The 27,023-nt window shown below is 36.7% G+C and overlaps 1 protein-coding gene across 5 annotated transcripts in view; it reads right to left on the bottom strand.

Moving 5' to 3' along the window:
• The window catches only part of ERC2 (ELKS/RAB6-interacting/CAST family member 2), a 956,481-nt gene that overhangs the window by 637,520 nt on the left and 291,938 nt on the right, over positions 1-27,023 (bottom strand). For all 5 annotated transcript variants that reach the window (XM_082346804.1, XM_082346808.1, XM_082346806.1 and 2 more), the window contains 2 exons: positions 18,796-18,951; positions 6,136-6,303 (listed from right to left, as the gene is read on the bottom strand). In XM_082346804.1, the coding sequence (XP_082202930.1) occupies positions 6,136-6,303; positions 18,796-18,951 (324 nt within the window). The remainder of the gene's footprint in view (positions 1-6,135; positions 6,304-18,795; positions 18,952-27,023) is intronic.

Here is a 27,023-nt window from a genome sequence, read left to right as displayed (position 1 = left end):
TTTTTTTCTACAAAGGGTGCATGCATGTTTGTGATATGTATATATATACATATCACAAACATCTTTAAAGAAATAAAAACTAAATATTAGACAATAAATTCTTCTTAATATACTAGAATTCTAGTCTTCATGAAAAATGGTACCCTCCCTAAAGTTTAGGTGACATCCTTCATTACTATGGCCACAGTGCCACTGTTATAGCCACAATGTTACTGTAAGAATTTACATCTCAGAGTTATTCATTCTTATCCCTCTTCATAGCCAGTAGAGGGTTGTAACTAGCTAGTGAGCATTCTTGAATCCCTAGTGAACCTCCCTGTTAAGAAAGAACTATAAAACCTGCCATAACCTTTGCCATGAAGATTAAATGAGATAATGTATGTCAGCTTCTTGACACAAAGAAAGCCCTCAGCCAGTAGGACTCTTATGAAAAGTGCTAGATTTCTAGTTAAGAGTTTAGAACTTGAGAACCCAAGCCCTGTTACTCACTGTTCTGTGACCTTGAGCAAGATACACATCCTCTCTGAACCTCTATTTCCTTGTCTTAAAAAAAAAAAGGTCAACAATACCAAATTCACAAGTTGTAAGTCAAGTTTAAAATAATGTATTGCATGGAAAACACTTAGCCACAGTTCCTGGAAAACAATATAGCTGCCATGTCTTGTGCTCAGTAGACATTTGGGCAATAAAATTAAATTAATAAGTCCAAGACCAACAGCTTCTGAGATTATGGGTCCCACCTTGTCCAGCACCTTGCACATCATAGATGCTCAATAAAATATTATCAAATGATACCTTGCTTGTTTAGACAAGTTGAGGGAAGGGCCTGTCTAAAGTATAGCTGACTGAAGCATTTCTAACTAGATGCAGTAACTCCTGAAATAATCTGTAAGCCTATAAATACCATTCCCTTTCTCAAGGAGAGCCAGGTTGCTTGGATGTAGGCTCAAAGAGGATCAGTTTTAATCAAAACATAAAATCTTAACTTTATCAGAGTAATCACCTTAGCAATATTAGCCTTAAATTATAAGAGGTATAAATAGACCTTTTTTAAAAAATTAATTTATTTTCGGCTGTGTTGGGTCTTCGCTGCTGTGCGCAGGCTTTCTCTAGTTGTGGCGAGCGGGGGCTACTCTTCATTGTGGTGCACGGGCTTCTCATTGTGGTGGCTTCTCTTGTTGCAGAGCACAGGCTCTAGGTGCACGGGCTTCAGTAGCTGTGGCATACGGGCTCAGTAGTTGTGGCTCGTGGGCTCTAGAGCACAGGCTCAGTAGTTGTGGCGCCCGGGCTTAGTTGCTCCGCAGCATGTGGGATCTTCCCAGACCAGGGCTCAAACCCGTGTCCCCTGCATTGGCAGGCAGATTCTTAACTACTGCACCACCAGGGAAGTCCCTAAATAGACATTTCATACACCTTGCATACTCTAGTCCTCAAAAGAGCTAAACATCTAGTTCTATCTTCTTTCTTTCCTTTACTTATCTGCCCTTAAACAACCAAAGAAAGATGAAGTCCAATTAAGACCTTGTGTGGAATTATTACTAACCAGTGATAATGAACTCACTGAGTGTTTATGGTACTGTGATCAGTTCTCTATCATATATCCACATACCCAATATAATGTTGACTGGATGAAGGCAGGAACCATATCTGGCACATAGTAGTCATTTAAAAAATATATGTTGAATGAAAAATGCATGAAATCTATAGGGCAAGGATCTTTAATGTGAAACTCTTGGAAATGCTTCAGGGTATCTGTAAACTACCTGAGGGCATATACGTTATTGCACATGAATATAAGTATGTATGTGCCGAGGTGAATTTTCTGGGAACTGAGCCAATAGATCGCATGAGATTTTCTTATATTGATTACATTTAAAAAACAAAACCAAAAATGTTCTGGACCCTTACTATGGAGCTGCCACTAACCTAACCTGCATGTGTTGCCTCTAGCCTTCATGAACACAAAACCCCTACATTCTTTAATTAACATGTTGTCGAGTGTTTTTTCTTAGACAAGTAGAATGTTTCCCTAACCTATTTGGAACAGAAATGAGTATAAAAGCTGCATCATATACCACTGTCACATAACATATCTTCCAGAATACAAAAAGAGATGTCATGCCTGGCAGTTCAGAAATCATGCTGGGCTGGGGCAAAGTGTACTCCCAAGAAAACAGAAAGGAATCTTTTAATTTGGAGCTAGAACAAAATAGATGGCACTTTCGTAGTATCTTCATTTCTCTGCATCGTTCTAGGACATAAAATGTGACTCAGTTGAAATATAAAAGTCTGAGCTCAGTAAAAGCAGACACCAAAAATTCAAAGGAGACCCACAAAGGTAGACCCATAAGAAGAGAAGTGAGGTAGAGTATTCCCCAAACATCCTGATATACAATAGTAATAACAATCACAACAATGATAATAATCAACACAATTTATAGCTAAAACCCTTTAGTAGAATCAAAGCACTTTTCATATAGATGCATCAGGCTGGTACAATGACTGCTGTTTTACAGATCAAGACATGGAGGTTCAGAAATGTAAGTCTTGTTCACGTCATAGTGATTAAATGGGGAGGCTAAGGCATGTCCACACATCTCCCACTTCTAAATGCTGGGTTTCTCATATCACATTTTACTTCAGATGATAAAATAATAGCTAGGCCTTTCTTCTTTCTGATTTCTGGATATGTTGGTAATTATTCATTGAAATCCACAGAAGTCAAGGTGCTGAAGTCTATTTGTTATTATCTCTACTCACATGAAATTAATGTGTTGGTGGATAAGGGTAAATTGGTACGTGGGAAACATCAAGGGAAGTAGCAAAATAAGATACTTGGCCTTACGGTCCTTTGAAGCTATTTTAAAAAGTAAAATGTTATGTTAAGATCTATGTGGTGTCTGCATGTGTGTGTGTGTAATTATTATTCCATTGATTTATTGCACACATGTCAAAGAGCATCTGGGCATCTGTACGAGTTAAAACAAACCTACCCAGGAGCCAAGCCACATAGCCACAAACCCAGACAACTTGCCTCCCCCCCTCACCCCAGTCTTCAACCTACTACCTCCCAAACGCAAATTCTGTGGTGGCAAAAGCCTTCCTTGCAGAGATTAACCGTTGAGTCAGTGACATCTGTCATTTTTACCATATTCTAAAAGAGTTGCCAAAGATAGTTGATGGCACAGATTTTCCAGAGAAACCAGTAGGGATCTTTCCATTCCAGAGAGAGTCCTCTTCTGTTTTAGCAAGAGCGTTCAGCAATGACTCAGGGATCTAATTGGAAGGAGCTATCACATGTAACCTCTTCTAAAGATGAAAACAGTATCTTTCACATGAACATAAATTCAGTTCTTTCATTGTAGGGCACAATGAAACATAACATATCTTACCTACTGAATACTCACCCACTAACTCACATTAGGTAGGGAGACTTTTATTTCCCTGTTTTTCCAAGAAGCAGGAAAATCACTTCAGTGTATTTTACCCTGCTGCCAAAAATCCCTTGCCTATGATCCAACAATTAGAGCTAATTTCAACCTAAATTGCTTCCTCTATGAGATGGAAATCATTAGATAACTCTCTTCACTTCCATTTACAAAGATTTTAAAAGAAGAAAAAAAGGCAAAAGAAAATTCCTTGGATATTTCCAGCTGATAAAATCATTAATCTCACAATCCCAACTTCAAAGCAGAAAAGCAGAGAATCATCTCACTTTCTCTGCACATGGAGAGTAATTTTTTCTGCTTCAAAGTGCTGTCTCTTTATTGGGTCATTTTAATTATTGAACGTGGGATGGAAGCTATCCACATAATGTCACCTCTGTCTTTTTCATGAAATATGTACAGGTCTAATTTGGACTACATTAATTCGAGAGAGGTAAAAAACAGGGGAAAGAATAAGAAAAGGGAAAGAGGCCACAGAATACAGCACTCATCAGTACAGGTGAGAGGTAGTAAGCTTTTCCAAGCTGACTGTTCTCATTCTTTCCTTCTGGAGAGAAACTATCAAGAAGCCTGACTACCTGTTTGGGCAATACCTCAGCAGACTGCCTTGCTTCTCAAATTTCCTTCTACCCAATACACAGCAACACAATTACAGTAACTTTATTAGTAATGTTGGTATTATTGCCAACTTAAGACAACTGTGAGTACCATCTGTTGCAGTGTGAATGACCACTTTGAAGAAAAACTTGTGCTCTAGAATGGAGGGCAGCAAATTTGGCCCTGTTCAGAGTAAGCCTGTTAGAGTAAGGACAAGCCAGGCATTCCAATTCCCACTCAAGCCTCTTCCCAGGAAATCACAATGCCATAGGTGGTAAACTTTTTCTGTAAAGGGCCAGAGAGTAAATAGTTTCAGCTTTTCAGCCTTACAGTCTCTGTTGCTACTAAATCCTGCTTTGGTAGCACAAAAGCAGCCAAAGACAACACATAGATGAAAGGGTGTAACCATAAACTTAAATAAGTTTAACTTTAAAGTTAACTTATTTAACGTTAAATAAGTTTAAAGTTAAACTCATTTAAAGTTAAATAAGTTTAAAGTTAAATAAGTTTAAATATTAAAAAGTTTAGTAAAATTTTATTTACAAAAGCAGGCAGAGGGCAGGATTTGTCCCAACAAGCCATAGCTTTCCACCCGTATTCTAGACAAGTCCTACATGGTAGAAATGGTCTATAGTTGTGCTGTCCCATACACTAGTCTCTAGCCACATGTGACTATTAAATACATGAAATGTGGCCAGTGTGACTAAGAAGCTCCATTTTAAATTTAACTGAATTTTAATTAATCTAAATTTGAATAGCCACATGTGCCTAGTGGCAACAGTATTAGCACAGTTCTAGACACTATTCACTGCTGCCTCCTCAAAGGAAATACAAGCCAACCTCCAATTTATGGCATAGTTTGCATTTATGCCTTAAAAAATAAAATATCCATGCTTTTACATTCACAATGGAACTATACACAACTGAAAATGATATTTCTTAAATGTAAAATATCTACATCATTGAAGCCAAAATGACAGTTTTGATTCGAAGCAATCAATTAACTGCCTATTGGCCAATCAAGTGCATAGACCTATCAGGTCCATGCCAAGACCTATCCAACCTGGAACTTGTTTCCTTTCTCCTCTGGACATTGTCCTGCACCTTGACTGAGGGCACAGACCTACTAACTGGCATGGCCCCATTAACTCCTACAGAAAATCCAAACCTACCCACAGACCCAAAACTGTATACATGCGAAGACATGGCTCCAAGAACACAAGAGAGAACATGCAACTCAATTAGACTGCCTTCTCCTAAAGTAATCCACGTAACACATTGCCTCAACACAAAAATCAGGGAGATTCACAGCATTCTTTGCTATTGGCCCCATTTAATAATTTATTTTCTGGCAACTGTTTCAGTTACATAATAACTAGCTTGTGCTTTGCATTTCTTAGCAATGAGATATAATCCAATGAGAAGAAGCAAGAAAATAGGATAGCAACATGTATTTGGGTTTTTTTCTTAGTATGAATAAGAAATAACAAACCACATTTCATTTAAGAAACTAACACAATATCAACTTTCTTCAATGGGTAAAAGAATCTTGAAAATTGAGGATACTCCTTAGGATGTGAGAAACCCAAGGGTGCCAGGAGGGGGGCCTACACAGATACACAGTAAAGTAAGGTAGATGACATCCTGACACTTTTATGATTTTTGATAAAATGAAACCGTTTCAGATCCAATCATTTATCTATGGTTCCCAACTGCGAAAAAACTCTGAAAAATGAAAAAAAAAAAAATCCAAGTGTGAAGGAAGTTCCTTTGGTGGCACAACCTAACACGAACCAACAGAAGGCTCCTTATATAGTCTTTATTTACTCTACTTTAGTGTAAGAAAAATTTTTTCTGCAGAAATATCCATATGTTTGCTTATGCGATGTTGCTGCAACCCCACTGGGAGTGTTATACAATCTATGATACATGCAATGGATCTGACCTTTCCCAAATCCCCAAGATATCTGATATCCAAGATGTATCTGGCCCCAAGGATTTAGATAAGGGATCTTGAAAAGAAAGCTGTTCAGATAGGATATTTTCTATCAACTCAATGTCTGCTGCCCGGAATCCTGAAACAGTGCCTTACCTCGGTCTGAAGGATGGCAGCCCTCTGTTCTTTGGCAGTAAGCGACTCTTTAAGCACTTCAATGTGTTGCTTGCAATCTGAATTCTGATTGCTAAGAGTTTCAAGCTTTGTTTGTAAGGCAAGAAGTTCTGACTCCTTCTTTGAAAGCTCCTGCTTCAGCTGATCAATCTGTGAAAAATGAAATTACAAAAAATTAGAGCCGCAGCTCCTACTCTTTACATTTGAGAACGACTGAATTCTCTTAATTTTCAAGAACCAGTGATCATTCACCCAACAAGGCAGACCATGAGTTTGCTTAAAAATATGGCCTTGAGAGTCACTCAGTCTTAGGGGTCTGGGGAGGCTCTTTAAAGGTGACTCAGAGTAGAAAATAGGAAAGGTAAGGTCAGCAGCCTGCCTTCTACCTTCCACACCACTGAGAACCAAGGTTTACAGTGGAACGAAGGCTTCCTGGCCAAACCTACAACTCATCCAAGAAACCACAAAGTCTACTGACCATGGTCCTCAGAAGTGTCAACAGGGAGCTGACAAAGGTAATTACCCAAGACAGAACCTGGACCTTCTCTGCTACTCCACAATGGAAATGATCATTCAAGGGCATCATTTGACAGAAGAGAATCCTCACCCCAAAAAAAGTAAGCATTGAGGAATTTTTTCCTTACATTAAATACTAAAAAGACACGAACATAAAATACATATAACACAGAAAAATAATACAAGAAACATCTATCATTCAATTCACCAAAAGGATCATTAGAATTACCCATATCCCAACCCATTTCTATCTCCTTCTCTCCCACTTTGGAAATAGCTACCACCCTGAATTTTGTATTTGTCCTTTTCTTGCTTGTCTTTTAGGCTCACCATATATTTATTACATCTGTAAATAATACACTATTTAGTTTTACATGGTTTTTAACTTTATTTGCACTGTGTATTTTTTTTTAGCACTTTGCTTTTTTCTACTCAATCTTATGTCCTGGAGATTATATCAAGTTATTGCATGTGCAATTTGTTCATTTTCATTGAAGTACAGTATTCCATTGTAAGACTTCATTAAAATTTGTCTATTCTGCTGTTGATATACATTTGGGTTTGCTTCCAGGGTTTTTTGCTATTACAAAAAGTGCTATTCTGAATATCATCTGGTGCACATAGTAAAAATAACCTAGGAGTTAAATTGCTGGACCACATAGTATGCACATCTTCAACTTCACCAGATAACACCAAAGTGTTTTCTAAAGCATATTAATTATATTAATTTTCATGGTCACAAGCAGTGTGTAAATGTATCAATCACTCCATGCCTTTGACAATATCATATGTCACTGGCCTTTCACATTTTTGCCATTCTCGTAGGAGTTGTAGTCGATGATCTCCAAAAACGACTGCCACCAATTTCCTCCTACTTGTACACACATGCCACTCCTCACAACTAGAGGAGGAGTCTGTTCACCATCCTCTTGAACCTGGGCTGGGCTGTGACTTGCTTCAACCAGCTAAATGCAGCATGTGTCATATGCCTGTTCTAGCCCTGGCCTGTAGGAGGACTGGCAGCTTCAGCTTCCTCCCACTGGAAGCCAACCACCAAGACAGGAGTCCAACCACCCTGCGACCACCAGGCTGCAAGGAAGCCCATACCAGCCCATGGTCAAGCCATTCAGAAAGACACAGAGGCCTGGTGGAAACTGTGGCTCCTCTGTCTTGTTCTTGGTCTTAAAGGGAAGAATTGCAATGTTTCATCATTAAGTTCGATGTTTGCTTTAGCTTTTTATACGTACTCTTAAGTTTTAGAAAGTTCCCTTTTATTACAACTTTGCCAAGAGTTGTTTTTTTTTTTAATCATTAAGGAATGTTCAATATTATCAAACATTTTTTCTGCATCTCATGATTTATCACATTTTTCACCTTTAATATGTTATAATAAATTATATTAATGGAGTTTAAAAATATTACTCTCCCTTTGCATTACTATGAACAATTTCACTTCATCATGATGTAGTATATTTTTTATATGTTACTGGATTCACCTTGCTAATATTTTATCAGAATCTTTTCTATGTTTATGGGTAAGATTGATTTGTAATTTTCCTATCTTGTAGCTTTCCCTTGTCAGGTTTTAGTATCAATTTAGCCTTCCAAATAAAGTAGGGAGTGTTCCTTCTTTTAATGTGTTCTGAAATGGTTTATGTAAAATGGCAAATTTTTTCCCATTAATGTTCACTAGAAATCACCAGAAAAACTATCCAGAGCTGGTATTTTCTTTCTCCAAAGACCATTACTTACTTCATCCATCTTTAATGATTATAGGAATATTCATACTTCTAATTATGAGAATCAATTTTGAGAAGTTGTTTTTCATTTAAAATTTTTTCATTTCATCTAAATTTTCACCTTTATTGGTAGGAAGTTTTCATAAAACCCATTTATCTTTTGATATCTATGGCATCTATGATTATCTTTTTTTTCATTCCTAATAGTCTTCATTTTTACTCTCTTTTTCCTGATGAATCTCAGCAGAAGCATGTCCCATTAAATAACCTCTTCAAAGAGCCAATTTTGGTTCTGTTGATCATCCAACATTTTTATTTTCTATTTCATTAATTTTTGCTCTCCTTTTTAAATTATTTTCTTCTTACTACTTTCCTTGGATTTATTCTATTTTCTCTTCCTAACTTTAAGTTGGAATCTAATCTCACTAATTTTCATACTTTTTTCTTTCCATGGATAAGCCTTCAGAACATAAATTTTCCTGTCAGTATCATTTTAGCTCACTCTCCCTAGTTTGATATGTAATATTGACAGTATTGTTCAGTCTTAAATATTTTCCAATCTCCATTATGATTTATTTCTTGACCCATGAATAATTTAGAAGTATGTTTCTTAATCTCCAAATATAGAGATGTTTCCTAGTTATCTCTGTGGTTTTTATTTCTTACTTGCTTTGTGAACAGAGAACATGGTCTGTTCTATACTAATCATTTGGAATTTGGTGTATCTTGCTTAATGCACAGTATGTGCTCAGTTATCATAAATGTACTCTGTTTACTGTGTGCTTGAAAAGAATATGGATCCAACAATTGTTGGGTGCGATATTCTGTATTATGTGCATGACATTTGATAACACTTTTAATTGGGTAGTTTAAGTCTTCTGTATTTTGATCTTTCAATGTGTTTCATCTGTTGACTACTTGAGAGTGGGTTAAAACCATCCACTGTAATGGTGAAATAATCAATTCCTCCTTGTAGCTCTGCAAATTTTTCAGCTCTCAAATGGTTTCTTTGCCTCAAAGTCTACAACAGCTTTCTTATGATTGGTATTTGGTTAGTGTGTTTTTTTTCATTTTCGGTGTATCTTTAATCTTATATTGGAGAAGTTTCTTGTAAATAGCATATACCCAGATTCTTTTATCCTATCTTATAAAATTAGTGGAGCATTCATTATCATTGTGGATACATGTGAATTTATTTCAACCATCTTTGTGTTTTCTATATATGCTACCATTTCTATTTCTTCTCTTTTCTTTCTTGCCTTGTTTTGAATGACTTTTTTTCTCATTCTATTTTTTTGCCTCTACTCTTTTAAAAGTTATACTTTTATACTTATTTAATGTGTTTGTTTTATTTATTTCTAGCTGTTAGGGTATTACCCTAGAAATCACAGCAGGCTTACATTTATCTAAGTCTAAAGTCAATCTATGCTTATCTTCTTTCTGAATAATATAAGGATCTTGAGACACTTTAAGTCCAGTCACCATCATCTTGACATTCACATTATTGTCATCATATATTTTAGCTCTTTCCTGTTTTTTCACTCATCATTTTTTTTTTTTACAGTCCATGTTTGTTTAGATTTACCCCCACATTTGTCACTATCTTTGTTCATTATTCATTCTTTCATCTCAGATATTCCTTTAGGAATCTCCTTGTGCCTGAAATGCATCAGTTAAAATTTCCTTTGGTGGCAAACTCAATTTTGGTCTAAAAATATCTCAACTTTATTCTTTTTTTATGAATATTGTTGCTGACTACTAAAAGTAATTTTCTAGGTTGAGAGATATGTTCTCTCAGCACATTGAGCATATTATTCCCCCTTCTGCCTGACAGAAGCTATTAAGAAGTCAAGCTCTCACTCCAAATTCATTTCTTTAAAGGTAATGGGGCTTTTTTCCACTAGTTGCCTTTTTTAATAGCTTTATTGAAATATAATTTATATGCCATACAATTCACCTGCTTAAAGCATACAGGTGATTGTTTTTAGTATATTTACAAAATTGTGCAGCCATCATAAGCAAATTTTAGAACCTCTTCATCATCTCAATATGAAACTTTGTAACTATTAGAAGTCACTCTCCTTTCCTCACCGCCTATGCCCAAGTCCTAGGCAACCAATAATCTACTTTGTCTCTATGGATTGGCCCTTTCTGGGAATTTCATATAAATGGACTCTCACAATATATGTACTTTGTGACTGGCTTTTTTCACATAGCACATTTCAAGGTTCATCCATGTTGTACCAAGTATCAGTACTTCATTGTTTTTTATGGCTGAATATATTTCACTGTATGAAGATGCCATATTGTTTCTATCCATTCATCACATGGTGGACACTTAGGTTGTTTCCATGTTTTGGCTATTATGAATAATGCTGGTAAGAACATTCATGTACAAGTCTGTGGAGGCATATGTTTTTATTTCTCTTGGGTATAAACATAGGTGTGGAATTGCTAGGCCACATGGTAACTATATGCTTAGCTTTTTGAAGAATTTCTGAACTGATTTCCAAAGTGACTATACCATTTTGTATCCCCACTAGCAACACAAGGGTTTGAATTTCTTCATACTCTCACCAACACTTGTTATTATCTGTCTTTTTACTTATCACCATTCCAGTGAGCATGAAGTGGTATCTCGTTATGGTTTTGATTTCTCTAATGATTAAGATGCTATCAAACATCTTTTCATACACTTATTAGCCATTCATATACCTCCTTTGGACAAATGTTCTGCTTTTTAAGACTTTTTCTTTGCCTCTAAGATTTTATGGCTTTATTTTTATGCAAATAGATTTCATTTTATTTATATCCTATTTGGGGTATTTTGAGATTCCTGAATTTGTGGACTGATACCTGTCATCAGTTTTGGAAAATTCTCAGCTTTCATCTCTTCAAATATGGCTTCTGAATAGTGACTGTCCCTACACTCCATCTCTCTTTCTCTGGAGAATTCAGATTAGACTTGCGCTACAGCTTCTTATTCTATCTTCTATGTATCTTATCTTTCATGTATTTCATCTTTTTATCTTTTATTTAATTTCTTCTGCCCTGTTTTCTAGTTTATTAAATTTCTCTTCTGCTATGACCACTCCGCAGTTATACCTATTTATCAAACTTTTAAATTTCCATTTTTATATTTTCCCATTTCTAGACATTTTATGTGGTTCTTTTTAAATTTGCTTGGTCTTGCCCTTTATTCATATTTTCAACTCCTTTTATATTTTAAACATATTAAATATATTTATTTCACAGTGTTTGCCTTAAAATTTCAATTTCTTAACTCCCTGCTTTCTGGTTCTGCTGTTTATTCTTTCTACTGGCTTTCACTTATGGTGGCTTGCTTTCTTGCAGGTTTTGTAATTTTTAAAAATTTTTTACTCATATGTTTTGGAACTTTATCTGGAGAAAACCACTGAGGTCTAAGGTGAATATGTGGTCCTTGAGAGCATTTGTCTCTGCCAATACCTGGGGCACAACCAAGCAAAGGCCCCTTTAAACTAAATTCGATACTTAAAAGTTTTTGGATCACCTCACACTGCACATCTGTGTAAGAGCCAGCTGTGGTTATGGATTCTCAAAGCTAGTTTTTTCACCTTTCTCTTGGCTCAAAGTTTTAAAATAGATAAATAAATAATTTTCCCTGGAACCCCTTAGTCTAGGTGGGAGGAGAAGAGAGTGGGGAGTTTATTTTTACTTTATCCCTGCACTAAGAGTGTAGCTGTCTGGGATCCCAGCTTTATGTGGTAGTGGGATTCCTATTTGACTCCTCATCTTGAGCAGACTCAGGCTTCTGTCACTTTCCTTTAGTGTCCCTGTGACTGTAAAAACTAAAGTTCAAGTTCACCTGTCTAGCAAATGCCAACAAGGAGACAGAATCAGTGCTCTACTTATCACTCCAGCCTCCTGCCTTGGCTTAATTTTGGCCCTTCAGATTCTTTCTAACTTGAAAGTTCATAAGTACATTTTAAATTGTATGTTTTTAAACTCTATTTGATCTAGCATTTTTGTTTTCAACAACTAAAACTAGCTAAATAAGAAGCAAGCTACTGACAATAACTACTGAGCATGAACAGAGTGGCATGCTTAAAAAGAACTGAGACCCCCCCATCTTCAGAAGTTTTCAGGGTGCAGCATTTACTAGAAAGATTGATATGGAATCCCATTTGCAGGGAGAAATCAGACTAGATCGGGGGACAAATAGGTTTCATCTTGCTTGCCAAATCTACAGGTTTGGTAATGGCTGGCCAGAAGTCAGTCTTGAGAAGGATTCTGAGTATGCTAAAAGGTTCACTGAAAAAGAATTGTGATAGATTACCAACATGCTTTGGGTATGTGTGACCAGGTGGTGGCACTGCTCAGGTCTGTGCAATCCATGAAATAACATTATTTCTTTATAATTTAACAAATCATGAATCTATGATTTTTAGCTAGAACAAAATAAGTCCTCTCCTCACCCCTCTCTTTATCTCTCTCACACAAGAACAGAATATAAATAAAATGAGGGAAAATCAGGATTAGGATTACAGAAAATTATAATATAAATGAAATCTGTTGTGGTCAGCACTCTTCTCAGGGGGTAGAGCCCCGGATCATATGCAGTTGTAGTTGACAGCACAGTATATACAACTATATATACTATATATAGTTGTATATATAGTTGTATATATTTATATATAAATCAGTTTCCACATATGAAACTGATTTATCTGAAAATAAAGCTAAAAAAACTTTCAACTCTACATGCCTTAACAAAGATGATGTTTATAGTAAAAACAAACAAACAAACAAACCTGTTTTGTGCTAACTTCTACAAATTATCAGAGTAGAAACTTCATGTGGGAGTAGGGTACTGAGAGAGGAATTTGAATGAAATTAACATCAATGGAATGGTATTTAATAGGAAGGACGACATGGCAGGGTCTATATACACCTACTTTATTCAATAAAAATAGATTGATAATGATAAAATTATCTCAGTCTATAAATATTGAATAGGCAGTTGCTTTAAATAGCTTTCAGACTATCACTACCATGAGGTAAATTTTAAATAAATATTTTATGCAGACAATAACAGAAAAAGGCTTTTCTAAGGGGAACATAGTTACAGGGTAAAAAATATTCTTCCATAAAAATATGCCTTTGGCTTCTTTTATAACCATAAACTCAATAAAAATGGAAAGTGACGCAATCTAACACACATGAGAACTGAGGCTGGGGAAGGTCTGTCTCCGTGATGGCAAGAAGAAAAGCCTATCGGAATTACATCACATGGTTTATATGAAGTCCATGTGGACATCAGGCACACTTCATCTCGTCTGAAAATTCCTCCACCACTTATGCCTGTGACACAACTTACACCCTGAAAAAACTACTTTGCCAAAGAAAACAGCTTCTTTTTCACTGCAGATATGGCCCTCATGTCTAGAAAGTGATATGCTTATTATCATGCAGTTTGGGTTGTGAGGTTTGTAATCCATCAGAGGTTAATAAGAAAATGTGTTACATATTCACAATAAAGGGGGAGATCTAAGACAGCAGAGTGGCATCTTTGGCAAACTCTGAAAACAGAGGGAGTGGCTAATGTAGAAGTACTGGGATCAGTAGATGAAAACTGTGTGAAACTAGGAACAAAGCCTTGTATAGAACAGGGGATGCCATCACTCTTTCCCTACTAGAAAAACAATTATTTATATGGTACATTCCATTCTTAAAGTCTTAACAGTGCTCCTGAAGGTAACTCATGCTTTCCACTGCCTCTTAGATTTTGCCCTCACAGTCTGATTCCTCTATGCCTTGGGAGTAGGGGGTAGAAACTGGAGTTTCGAACAGGGGAGAGTTGCACAGCTAGGAAGGTCTCCCAGAGTCTCAGTGCTCAGGGACAACGTGCATGTGCCAAAGGGCTTGCAAGATGCACGGATTTCAATCCTGGCTGACTATGTCTGGTATCCCTGCCTTTGCACAAGCTGAGATTCCAAACTCTGTTTTTACATTTTTTGCAATTCACCTTCCACTATTCCAAAAATGTTATGTCATGTTTATTCTATGATGTCATATTTATAAAAGCAATTTAGGTCTTCACTGCTACTTAATTTAATCACAAAGCTTTCAAGAGGACCTACCAGTCCCAGCCATCTGCTCAACATCAAACTGGAGGCGCATGCCATTTCACATGCTACTTAAAATACTTTCTTTCCCTCCAGCTACATTCTTTATTCATTTTAATAATTAATGCAAGCAGCACTCCCTTTTCATACCACAACATTGTTTCCATGTCAAATTTTCATTGAAACATTTAAAATTATCTATTTCAACTTATTTCTATTTCTGAAAATGAGTCTGTACATAAGAATTATTATTATTAGCTGCCTTTATTATCTATTTGGAGCAAATAGTTGCATATTGAGATTGAGATTGATTGAGATCATGCCCTGTTAATGAAGAGGAATCAAATGCTGAGTCAATTTTATCACCAATGGGTCATAAAAATAATTTTCAGCTAAAACTTCAAAAATATAAGCAAATGAGAACATAGATATTATAGGAGCTATTTTTTATGATTAGGTTGAATTTTTAAACCTTTTTTCAATTTAAAAAAATAATAAGCTTCCAAGTAATCATGATAGAAAACATTTAGACCTCTATTAAAGAAATGCTCAGATTAAAGAGCACCTCCAAGCCTGGCACCTTTATAAACAGTGATCAGCCTGAAGGTGCCTCTCCAAAGGACCTGGTGAAAGAAAATTCTCTGGGGCACTCAAAAGCTTTCTACGTATTCACTACAAGCAGCAAGAAGAAGTAACAATATTTAGCTGCAAATTCAGGTTTGGTTTCCAAAGAGTTCCACTGCCCTTCTTGTGCAGCATTTCATAAGAATTTCTGAAACGTTCGTCTACCATGACCCTTCGAGTCTTTATGAACTATTAAAACAACAGTTTCTAAAGTCAACTGTCCCTGCCTCAAACCTAGCATTTTCTGCCAGACAGGATCCAAAGTCACCTTATGATTTCCATTTCTATCACTGCTTCAGTAAACCCAATGAGTTTAACAACTACATTTCCATTTCCCTTGTATGTTTTAGAGCCTCTAGATTTTTGCAATTTAAATCTAGTATTTCTTTTCTCTTTTGGAAAAGCCTATCATTTCATATAGACTTAAGTTCTTCCTACTTCCTTATCTGTGTGGAGTTGGGGGTGGAATGGTATTTTCACTTATCCTTCTAGGTTTGCTCAGACATTGATTTGAGTTTGCATTCTTCACCAGACCTGTCAATGTAGTCTTACCAATCTGATTATTTAGACAAAAAAAACGCTAACACTAAACTTACACAACTTGCATTACTCCAGCCAGAAATGGACTCTCCTCCCATCAAATCTTCAGGGTAGTATTTTGAGTACATTTCTTACCTTCCCAACTAAGTGGTCAGTATTGGAAAATGGGAAATACTTTAAACGTGCACCACTTTTAGTGCCCCTTTGGGGACCACAGAGCTCAAAATCCAATATTGAAAGCTTTATCCATATAACTCTGAACAAACAAAAGAATTCAAGAGACTCCAATGGTGACACTAAACAGTTTTCTTGTCAATGTGTGTAACCAACTATTGTAAAAATTAACTCCTCGGATATGTGTGATGATGTTGACAAGCAACATATTCCTATAAGCTTTGTAGAAAAGTTATCCAAATAGGCTACAATGGACCATGAACTATGAGAGCAATCCAATTTTAGAAGATATCAGTCTATGCCTCTAAAATTTAACAAGTTCCATGATAAATTATTTACCCGACTAGAATCAGTTCACACAGCCTAAGGGATCTCACAAAGCACAAAACACAAGCACTCAGGACTAAATGCTTAGCAATAACTACGTCTTAATAGACTTGCTCAACCATACCCAGGCTTAAATAAGGAATCACACTACCCTCTCAAAAGTAGGAAAGGTAAGAAAAAAAAGCAACTGAAGTAATGATACGAGGTATAAGCAATAAATGTTACAGCTCAATCCAATAAAAACATTCTTTCAATGGAGAAAATATTAAAAACTAACTCTTACTAGTACTTTTTAGGTAATGTTCTTATCAGTCTATAAGGGATATCTGCATGATATTATAAGAAATCATTTTTATTTATATTTCTTAGAAATCCATTTTTTCCCTGTAAGTCAAGTTAAATATAACATTTATATTACTATTATTATAATAATTATTATTATATTTGGTTATATGTCTTCAATAATAATGGATACTGTTATTAGCTACTTTTTTGAGCCAGGTGCTTTAACTACATTATTTCATTTAACACTTTGAGTCACCCTCTAAGATTTACATTGTTGCCCCCACTTTACAGAAGAGGAAAATGTGGCTGAGTGACTTAAGTCACTCCTCAAGGCCATGGGGCTAAAGGGCAGGCTAGAGATTTGCCAGAGTCTGCTTTAGTCTTCGGCTTGCACTCTTTTCACCTAACTCTATTTCTCTCCTCAAACATCCTTCTGACCTAACCACTTTGGGAACCCTTGAAAGTAACTAACCATTAAACGTTCAAACTAGCTCAAGGATTGAGAAGACTATGGGCTAATAAAGGTCATGACTTGCTTGCTGAAGACCATGTACATGTTTTATTCACCTGGGCACAATCTATGGTGAGGGGCAGAGTTAACAAATTTCATTGCCTTTTCAGTTGTAGAAGTGGCTTGAACTATCTCCCACTGCTGAATGACAGGACAGGGTGGGGAGGAAAAGTTTCAGCCAAAACAATAATTTCCCCCAAACTTCATGCGTTCACTCATATCTGTGCATCTGGTCTTCATTCCTAGAGTGATCTGGTCATTGTCTGCAGGCCACCCTACTACTGTGCTTGCTGCACATCAGCTCAACTCTCTATGAGGGAAGGACTGCAATAAAGAAACCAGAAGGGAGGACTGAGCAGGGAAACCCGTTCTCCATTTTGTGGCCATCCCTGAAAGGAAGGGGTTATATTCAAATACACTGGACATTCTTCTTATCTCTGCTCCTTGATATAAATTTTTAGTCACAATCTCAACTTCAACTTACAGATGGATGCTGGCAGAAGTAAGCATAGTTTTTGTTTTTGTTTTTTTCCTAGAGAAACACACACACACACACACACACATATACAAACACACACACACACACACACAAACACACACAGTGAAGCAGACGCTAGATGTTATTTCCGCTCTATAATTTTGAAAACTCTCTGCAATGACTATGCATGTATTTCACAACTGATAAAAATCGTAACCATCATTTAAGCATTTTTCCTCTCAACTCCCACTGCTTTCTCACAGAAGTCTGCATCACTCTTAACTCTGTAGTATTTTATAAAGCAACAAACAGTAGTAAAACCTAGAACAAGAACAGGGGTATTTAAGAGCAAGTGGTAGAAAAAATAAGAAAAAAAATTTTTAACTGGTGTGATTATTGTCTTCAGAAAGAAAATAGCTTAAATAGAGGAATAAATAAAAGCATCTCAAAGTCTCAAAAGGCCTATTAGGCTGTTCGTAAATTTAATAATTATGCATATATAAAAATAATAGATTTTCAGATGATTGGTCCATTTGCAATCTAAGGTTTCATTTTGAAAAATACAAGCCAAATTCTTTAAAACTGGCAATACTGATATAAAATAATGGAACAGATTACTCTAACAATATTTCATAAATATTCCACACCAACAGATAACAGTAATAATAACAACACTCTCAACAACAATGCCTGACATTTATTGAATGCGTTTTAGAGATCACTCAAAGGACTAAGTGCTTTAAATGCATAATCTCCTGGAATTGTCAAAGCAACCCAACAATGAAGGTATTCTCTTTTTCTTATCCATATTTCACGGATGAAGAAACTGAGGATTACAGAGGTTGAATAATTTCAGCATTGGGACTCAAAATCAGTTCTGTCTTAAATACTACATTAAAACCAAAATGTCTTCATACCATTGAAATCAGTTAAACTGGCTTCCAAGATCAACAACTTTGAAGACAATCACCTTCCAGGGATGGGCCAAAAATTGGTCAATGATTGAAATTTTTAAAAATAGCAAACTTATGAAAACTCAAAAAATTTGGAAGAGAGAGGACTATTAAAAATAAATGTTAATTTCCATGAAAGAGGGACACCAAACAACTCATTAGGAAATCCTGAACCCCTCAGTAAGTAGAAATTCTACCAAAAGCTTTCCCTGGTTTCTTTCTGGAATCCATGCTTCTGAACTAAAAATCTTCTTCATTCTTCTTTATTGTCCATATATTTCATATATCACATAAAGCAGATTATGTGGGTATTTGGGGAAAGCATGTATTTAAACCATAACTTTCCAGTCACACTAAGAATATAAAAGTTTATAATTGTGGACCATACCTTGGTTTTCATGAACTTGGAGTGACTTTTGTAAACCTCTATTTGTTTTATCTCTTCTTCGCGGTCCTCAGTGTTCAGCACACCATTGGCTTTTAACATCTGGATCTCATCCTCAAGATCCCTTATGTTTCGCTCCAATGAAGCGATTTTTGTGTCCTGTTGGTTAAAAAAAAAAAAAAAGAAAAGAAAAGAGAAAGAAAATTGTTTTTTTAATATTATCAAAACAGAATTTCAGAAAGCAGTTTCAGTAGTAATACATTAATCATGGTGTAGACATAGCCCTGAATTCAGAACAATTTATTTTTTTCACTTCTGAAGATCACTTGTGAGATTTTTTTAAGCTCCTAATAAACAGCATATGTCAATACAATACAGAGAGTTACCTAGATATGTTTGTCTCATATCTGGGAATCAAATTACCAAAGCAATAGTGATAAAAGTGATCTAAAGTATTAGAAAACAAAAACGTCATTTAAATAGACGAATTTGTAATTTCAGATATAGTTTACCAGTGTATATTTTTGAGTCTACTTGCAAATACAAAACGGTTTGTTCATGTGTGTATTCTGTGGCTGGTTTTATAAGGCATGCTTGGAATTTGACTGTGAAAGAGAAGGAAATTAAAATCTACTAATGGGGAAAAGGATTCTCATCTAAAATACAGACATAAGTGAAATTAAATAACTGAATCAGACTTAGTATGACTGATACACTAAATATTGAAAATTTATAGCAACTGGAAATAATATATCACATCATGATTTATTTGGCAAGCAGTCAGCTGACTGCGTGACAAAAAGCATTACTACCTTGAAGGGCATTTCTAACCCACTGATTTACAGAGTTAAAAAACTAGAAATATTACACTGAAATGTGGGATTAATTGAGGAAAAACCATAGAGAATTTTTTTTAAAAAGGAAATGACAGACTCCAAACACAAGATAGAGCGTAATAAGAAATGATGCATTAGAAAGTAGAGAGGAGAAAACTCTTATAGAGGAAAAAAACATTTCTTCAAACCTCAGGTATTAGACTCAAATCAGTCCTTGGAATGAAACACACTGAAAGTTTGACTTCAAGTTTCCTGACTGTCACCATCTACCTGACATTTTATTGCGCAGATTCAAGGAGCTTATATTACATTTGTAATTGAAATTTAATAAAAAATGAGCCACCAATGCATTTTTTTTTTACCAATTCATTTTTTAGAATCTAAAAGACTAAAGAGTTCCAGAAGTAAAGACAATGAATGGGGCATTCTATTTATAACAACTCATAGAAAAAGCTTTTCAACAAATATGTCTGTCCTGATTTTGTGGCTATTTTCTATTTTATTTTCCTATATTATATGCCCAATGGCATGTTTCCTGTGGCAACATGATAATCATTATTATTATCATTGACATCGCCATCACTGTTAAAGGAGAAAAAGTGAGAAGCAGCAACAGCTGCTTATCGAGCTCCACTGTGTGCCCATATCTGGGTGCTCTAAGTGCTGAAGACACTTTTATTAATTCTCAGGAAAACCCCCAGGAAGATGAAAGAAAACAATTCTGAAATCTGCAAGACTATTATGGAATGTTACATTCTGTAGTATTTCATTTTACTTTAAAAATAATATTTATTGTATTTTTTTCAGTTATGAAAGTATAATAATATACTTTAAATTCACAGTAAATGGAGAAAAATCTCCCCTATTTCTACCATCCAGTGATAACTATCATGTTTTTATGCATCGCCGGCCAGTCCTTTCCTATTTTAGCTGCATATCTGGAAATCTTGTATACTGACAATTTGAGCGAGGAGAATGTTATGGACTGAATGTCAACGTGCCTCCAAAATTTATATGTTGAAGCACTAACCCCTAATGTGATTATATTTGGAGATGAGGCCTTTGGGAGGTAATCAGGATTAGATGGGGTCATGAAAATGGAGCCCTCATGATGGGATTAGCACCCTCATAAGAAGAGATATCAGAGAGCTTGTTCTCTCTCTCTGCCATGTGAGAACACAGCAAGAAGGTAGTCATCTGCAAGCCAGGAATAGAGCTCTCACAGGAATCCAACCATTTTGCCACCCTGATCTCAGACTTCCAGCCTACAGAACTGTGAGAAAATAAATTTCTGTTTTTTAAACCACCCAGTCTGTGGTATTTTGTTATAGCAGGCCAAGCTGACGAATGTAGGGAGTCTTCCTTAGTGACTCATTTGAGTTCTAGGCTGTGATAACTGTAGATAAAAAGAGCAGCAATAATGAGAAGGCTATGGGGAAAAAAAAAAAAACAAACTTCCAGAAGTTCATAAGAGCCTTCATAAATAAATGTCATTTTAAATCAAGATTTTTTCTGACTATAAAATTGACATGCTCATTATAGAAAACTTGAAAAGCCACATAGATAATTATGGTGCCCACCCCGATCACATCACTCCAATCTACCCACTAGTAACAATTTTATTTATCCCCAAGAAGGCCTTAAGACTACATGATTTCTTTAAAACATAGTAAAAGATAGATCTCTATTAAAACTAATCAATATAATATAGATTTCCCCTCTTTATTGAGATACAATCTTTCAGCATTTACAAATATCTAAGTGCAATCTTTACAAGAGTTAACTGTAAATTAAGGGTGAAAGGGCCAACGTTCCTTTCCTTTTTTTTTTGAAATTCTCATAATTTTAATGGTCAATAGCTTCTGGTTGGCTCTGGATGGTACAGGTAAACAACATACTTAATGACACCCCCCGCCCCCAACCAGGCGCATTCACATCCCCTCTGTAGCATTGCTTCCATCACATCCTGCTGCCTGGTTGGACTTCCACAGCCTCAGGCCCCCGTGGGTTACGGAAATCCACATCTTATTGTGATGAGCTAAAAAAAAAACCCTGGTACACTTGTGATCTGTTATTTCTTTAAAATAACAAACGTGAAGCCAGATGCCTACCCGGGCTCCGCTGCCTCACAGAGCAGCACGGGTGCTATGCCACCTCGCCGGCCGGGCTGCCTGCTCCCCCTACTCCGCCCCGATCATACAGCGCAGAGCTCGAAAATCTTCTTTACATAGTACACCAGGGCCGCCAGTGCTCTCGCGTTGTGCCGTCTCTTTCTGTGCAAGTCGTCCTTCAGGACCAGCACCACCCGGGAGGAGGAGGTGAGTGTGCGCAGGGGCAGCCGGGACAGTCTGTAGGCGTCGTACTCCACCAGGTACTTGCAGCAGGGGTCGAAGTGCCAGAAGATGCCGTAGAGGGTGCAGCAGGCCAGGCTCAGCATGCCCGTGGGCAGGGAGATATAGTGGGAGTAATCCAGGGGCAGCGCCAGTGGGGTGAAGAGGCAGGCGGTGTCCGCCAGCACGGTGGTCTTGTGCAGGCAGTTGCCCACGGTGATCCAGCGGCCAAAATCTCCTGAGATTTCAGATTCAAGTCTAAAGTAACTATATTTACATGTATATACGTATGTATATATACATGTATAAATATGTTGTGTACTGCAATACGCTTTGTAGTCCCATATTTCACACCTTAAATTCTTGATAGCGTTTGTTAAAATTTCAGGTCTCAATCATGTAGGCAACAGGAAAAGAAACCCTCGGCTTTCCTCTCAGTCAATTTCTAAGGCTTTACGTTAGCAATGACCACAACTGCCAACTTCTAAATGGGTTAAAAAGGAGCTTTTCACTGAACTTCTAAAAATTACGTACTGCTGAAGAAAGATCAGAATGGAGTTAGAAACATAGAAAATCCTATTGACCTATACATATCCGAGTTAAAATTTCACCAAATGGTGAAACACATTTTAAAAATAATATTTTAACTTTTACTAATTTTCTTAAATTAACCAGCCTTTGTATTTCCTCCCAAACTTATTTTCCTTTAGCCACAGATGTCCCAAAATACCAAAAAAAAAAAAAAAAAGGAAAGAAAAAAAGAAGATGAAAGAAAGAAAAATGGGTATTGTGGAAGTCACTTTAATAAGGATCTATTTCTTCTGTCCTTATTTATATTTCTGTTCTTACAATAAGAAGTCAATTTCAAGAACTCATACCTAAAATCATAAGCATAGAGAAAAGGCGATGGGAGAATATCAGTAAGATCTAGGGAGGAGAAGAGATGCAAAATACACAGACATATTAGATGATCTATTGATTCTGCCCAAGAAGATATTAAAAATGCTGAACCAGAGAAAGACATGAGGAAATATAAGCATGAAAAATAAAGGCAAAGAAAATGACTGCCATGGTCACACCTTCTCTACCGCTTCAGTCTGAGGAATTCAGGGAGAATAAATTTTATCTTTTTCTTTTTTTAAAACCTCTAAAACTAAGATAAATGACTAAAAACATATATTTAAGGAGGACTACAGAAGGAAACTATCTCACAAGTCCTGATATGGCTCAATGTTGTACACGGATGTTGCCTTTCAAAATAGATACTAAATGCACATGCTCAATAACTCAAGCACTGGTCCAGAATAGAGAGTAAAAAAACTTAAGACATATGCTGTAACACCCTGAAAAGTGGAGTTTTAGAAGGCAGAGCAACATTTTATTCCCAATCGCCAAAGAATCTTCATCAGAATATCTTTAAATGTTATTTCTAACAGGTATTCTAAAATAAGTTATGTAGTGATCTTCAAATACTCATCTAGATTGTGCTTCACAAATAAGCAAGCTCTCAAAGCAGATAACTGTAGGCCTTCCTTAGAGATGGGGTAAGTGAAATACAACATAAAACAGCTTTTCCCAAAGTCCACAGAACCCAAATGCTCTGTGAAAAGGGGCTTGCAGGGTCAAATAAGTTTGAGAAATGATTACTGGGGATTCCCAATGCATATTAGCATTAATCACTCTGGGAAGTCCTACAGTAAAGTATTCTATTTACTCTGATTTTTTCCAGTATTATTCCTCTAGAAGTCAATTCTTGGGGAAAAAAAAATAGAACTTTAATGATGTTAAGCTCGGGATTATATACTAAAGTGAAGAGTCAAAACAATGATTTGGATTCTTCAAGAGAAAACTTGCCATGATTACCCCCAATTTAAAATAATTGAGGGCTTAAATATCCAGATCACCTTGTCAGCTTCTGTCACTCAAGTCATTTACTGAGAGCCTGCTCTGAGCCCAGAGCAATAAGAGAACGGACACAGACTCCCATGCTCCCTGATTCAGCACTCCATGTCTCAGGTGACATTCTTCAAATAGTCTTGAGATAGGAAAAGCATGAAGTTGTTTTGCTTTTATAATATTAACATATTTTGGTTAAAGATTGCAAGAATGTGGGGAAAAAAGTTTCGGGGGGGGAAAAATAACAACTTAAGTGTGTTTGCTTCATTCCCCATGAGTAAGAAAAAATATCTGAATTGAGTATCTCTTTAAGTTACTCCTTTCCATATATTCATAAAATAATACTTGTAATAATACTTCATTTTATACATCCAGATTATAACTCCTACTTAAAGATTCATACCCAAGACTATTTTATATCCATCATCCAAAAGATGCAAAATAGGTATCTGATGGGCAAACAATAAATCACTGGAATCGAACCCCTAGCAACCATCTACCCAATGGGCCCAGCTTGCTGATTCTGGAATCAGCCATGAATATTAGCAAGCCAACGAGTGCAGGGATTACAGCAATGAGGATGAAGGTCAGGTGGAAAGACTAAAATAAGTTTATTTTATCTCTGCTTTTATCTTTTTTTTTTTTTTAATAATCTCTGGATTTTTCTATGACATGTCTGCTATAGTTGATAATAAATTTAGATACAGGAAGTTCTCTCATTCATTCAATAAATATATACTGAGCATCTATTGGGTACCGCTCACCTTGCCAGGTGTGTGAGATACCAAGTAGGTATGAACAAGATTCATGGGCATACCTCTCTACCATGGAGCACAGTCTAGATCCTTGTTATGCAAAGTGTGGTCCACAGACAGCAGCACTGACATCACCTGAGAGCTTTTTAGAAATGCAGTATCTCAGGCCACGACTCAGCCAACTACTGAATCTGAATCTCCACTTTCATAAGGTCCTCAGGTGACTTGGGTGTTCTAAATGACTTTAGGTGTCCAACATATACAAGGGACAAGACTGATCAGTGCAAAAGAGACTAGGACAACTTTACTGGCCAAGTACATTTAGAAAAACATGAAGCTACTCTCAAGAGCTATCCAACTTGGCATAAGTGTACAGCAACCCTAGGAGTAAACTCTCTGGAGAAACTTTGCCAGTAAAGATGCCTTTACTACCCTTTTTGTGTTTGCCAAACCTTATGTTCCCCTTAAACAGCAAGAAACAGTTTTCAATTCCTCTCTAGGAACTGTGGACACTGAAATGGTGAGTGGGTGGAATATCAAAAAAAGCAGTATCATTTAGTCACAAAAAGTAACAATTATGTTACTGCTGAGTGTCACAATGTGCTTTCCTTTCAAATACAGGAAGAATTACTGGTTTCATTTTAATATCAGGCCAAGAAAGAAAATACAAGCATTTTTTTACAGAGCATGGAACTCGGTGTGATCACATATCGGTCTACGGACATTAATCAACAAACTTAGGGCCAATTGGTTTAAAGAGAAGACGTGATCTAATGTTCAGGAAACATCCCTACATAATTATATTACACTTTATTTAGAATAAAATTCTAGACTATTATTACTGGATACCACAGAGGCTCTTGAAGGCTTCACTTTTAAAAATCATCTAGTTGTAGTTGCAAACATAACTGAGCAGTCTTTGGTCCAGCTATCTGAGTAATGCCTTGCCTTTGGAAGGATTTACTGTGTGGAATTCACCGTGGTTATGTGAGCCCAAGTTAAGCGCTCCACAAAGAAGTCAACTTGGGCCTAAGGCACATTAGGAGGAAAAACAAAAAACCAAAAACTCTTCTTCTTGGGCCTTTATCAAACTATAAAAAGATGATGACCTAGATTAGAAGATGACATGGGACATGCTGTTTTTTCGTCTTGCTGTTTTTGTGTTTGTCTGTTTATTCAGATGGTATCTAATTCTTTAGAGCAAAATGTACAAGCCCAGAATCAGGTTGGGCTAGTTCAAATTAAAAGCAATTAGGGTGTTTTTGGGTTTTTTTAAAAATAAATTTATTTATTTATTTATTTTTGGCTGCATTGGGTCTTCGTTGCTGCATGTGGGCTTTCTCTAGTTACAGAGAGCGGGGGCTACTCTTCGTTGCGGAGCATGGGCTCTAGGCGCCCAGGCTTCAGTAGTTGTGGCTCACGGGCTCTAGAGCGCAGGCTCAGTAGTTGTGGAGCACGGGCTTTGTTGCTCCATGGCATGTGGGATCTTCCCGAACCAGGGCTCAAACCCGTGTCCCCTGCATTGGCAGGCGGATTCTTAACCACTGTGCCACCAGGGAAGCCCAATTACAGTGTTTTGATGTTTCTTTTCATGGTCTCAATGGCCTACTTCTGACTCATTCTTCATCAAGTCCATGCCCCAGGCATGCATCCTGCTGTCCTGTCTCTGTACACACTACTAATGACACACAGGGAGAAGATATGTCTCTAGTGGTTCTTGCTGGACACTATGTGACCTCTGAGGTTTTGGTCTCCATGTATTAATTTGTTGTTGTTGTTAACAGACTCATGTCTAACAAAAAGAGCTAAAGATAAAACAATGCAACTGACCCTTAGAAAGTCACAAACCTGGATGTAAATCAGTTTTTTATGTCTCTGGGCAAGATACTGAGCTTTCCTGAAATAAGACTGTGCTCAAGAGCATGTTATGAAAATTACAAGTGATCTGTAATGCATGAAAAGTACCTATCCCGGAACTCCCTCAAGAGAATAAAGGGTTGCCATTATAAGCCAACAATAGTATAGAAGCCCCTATCCATCCCCCAGTTCGGTAAGGTACACATGTAAAAGACAGTAGCTTCTATTTTTAGTCCACCCTGTTTATCTTCGTGTGTTCCTAACCTTGCTAATCCTATAACCTAAGGTTGTTATGAGACTTAAATGAGTGACAACATGCACACCTTCCAGTGTAATACCTAACACACACTACGTGCTCTCTCCTTCCTTCCTGTTTCCAGCTGTGGCAGTATCTGTTTCTTTTTTGTCTATTTGCTCAACTTCTTTTTCTTTTAGGAACTACATCTCCCCAACTCCCTGTGGTTTTAGTGGGGTTTTCTAGTCTGACCCACAGTGGCAAGCACCATGGATCCTCTGGATGCTGACTGATCCAGGGGTGAATTCATTAAGCCATCAAG

The sequence above is a fragment of the Balaenoptera borealis genome (genome assembly GCF_965194805.1).
Source record: "Balaenoptera borealis genome assembly, chromosome: 12".
NCBI classification, from domain to species: Eukaryota; Metazoa; Chordata; class Mammalia; order Artiodactyla; family Balaenopteridae; genus Balaenoptera; species Balaenoptera borealis.
Note: the sequence above shows the minus strand (reverse complement) of the source record. Positions and strands in the feature narration are given on the sequence as shown.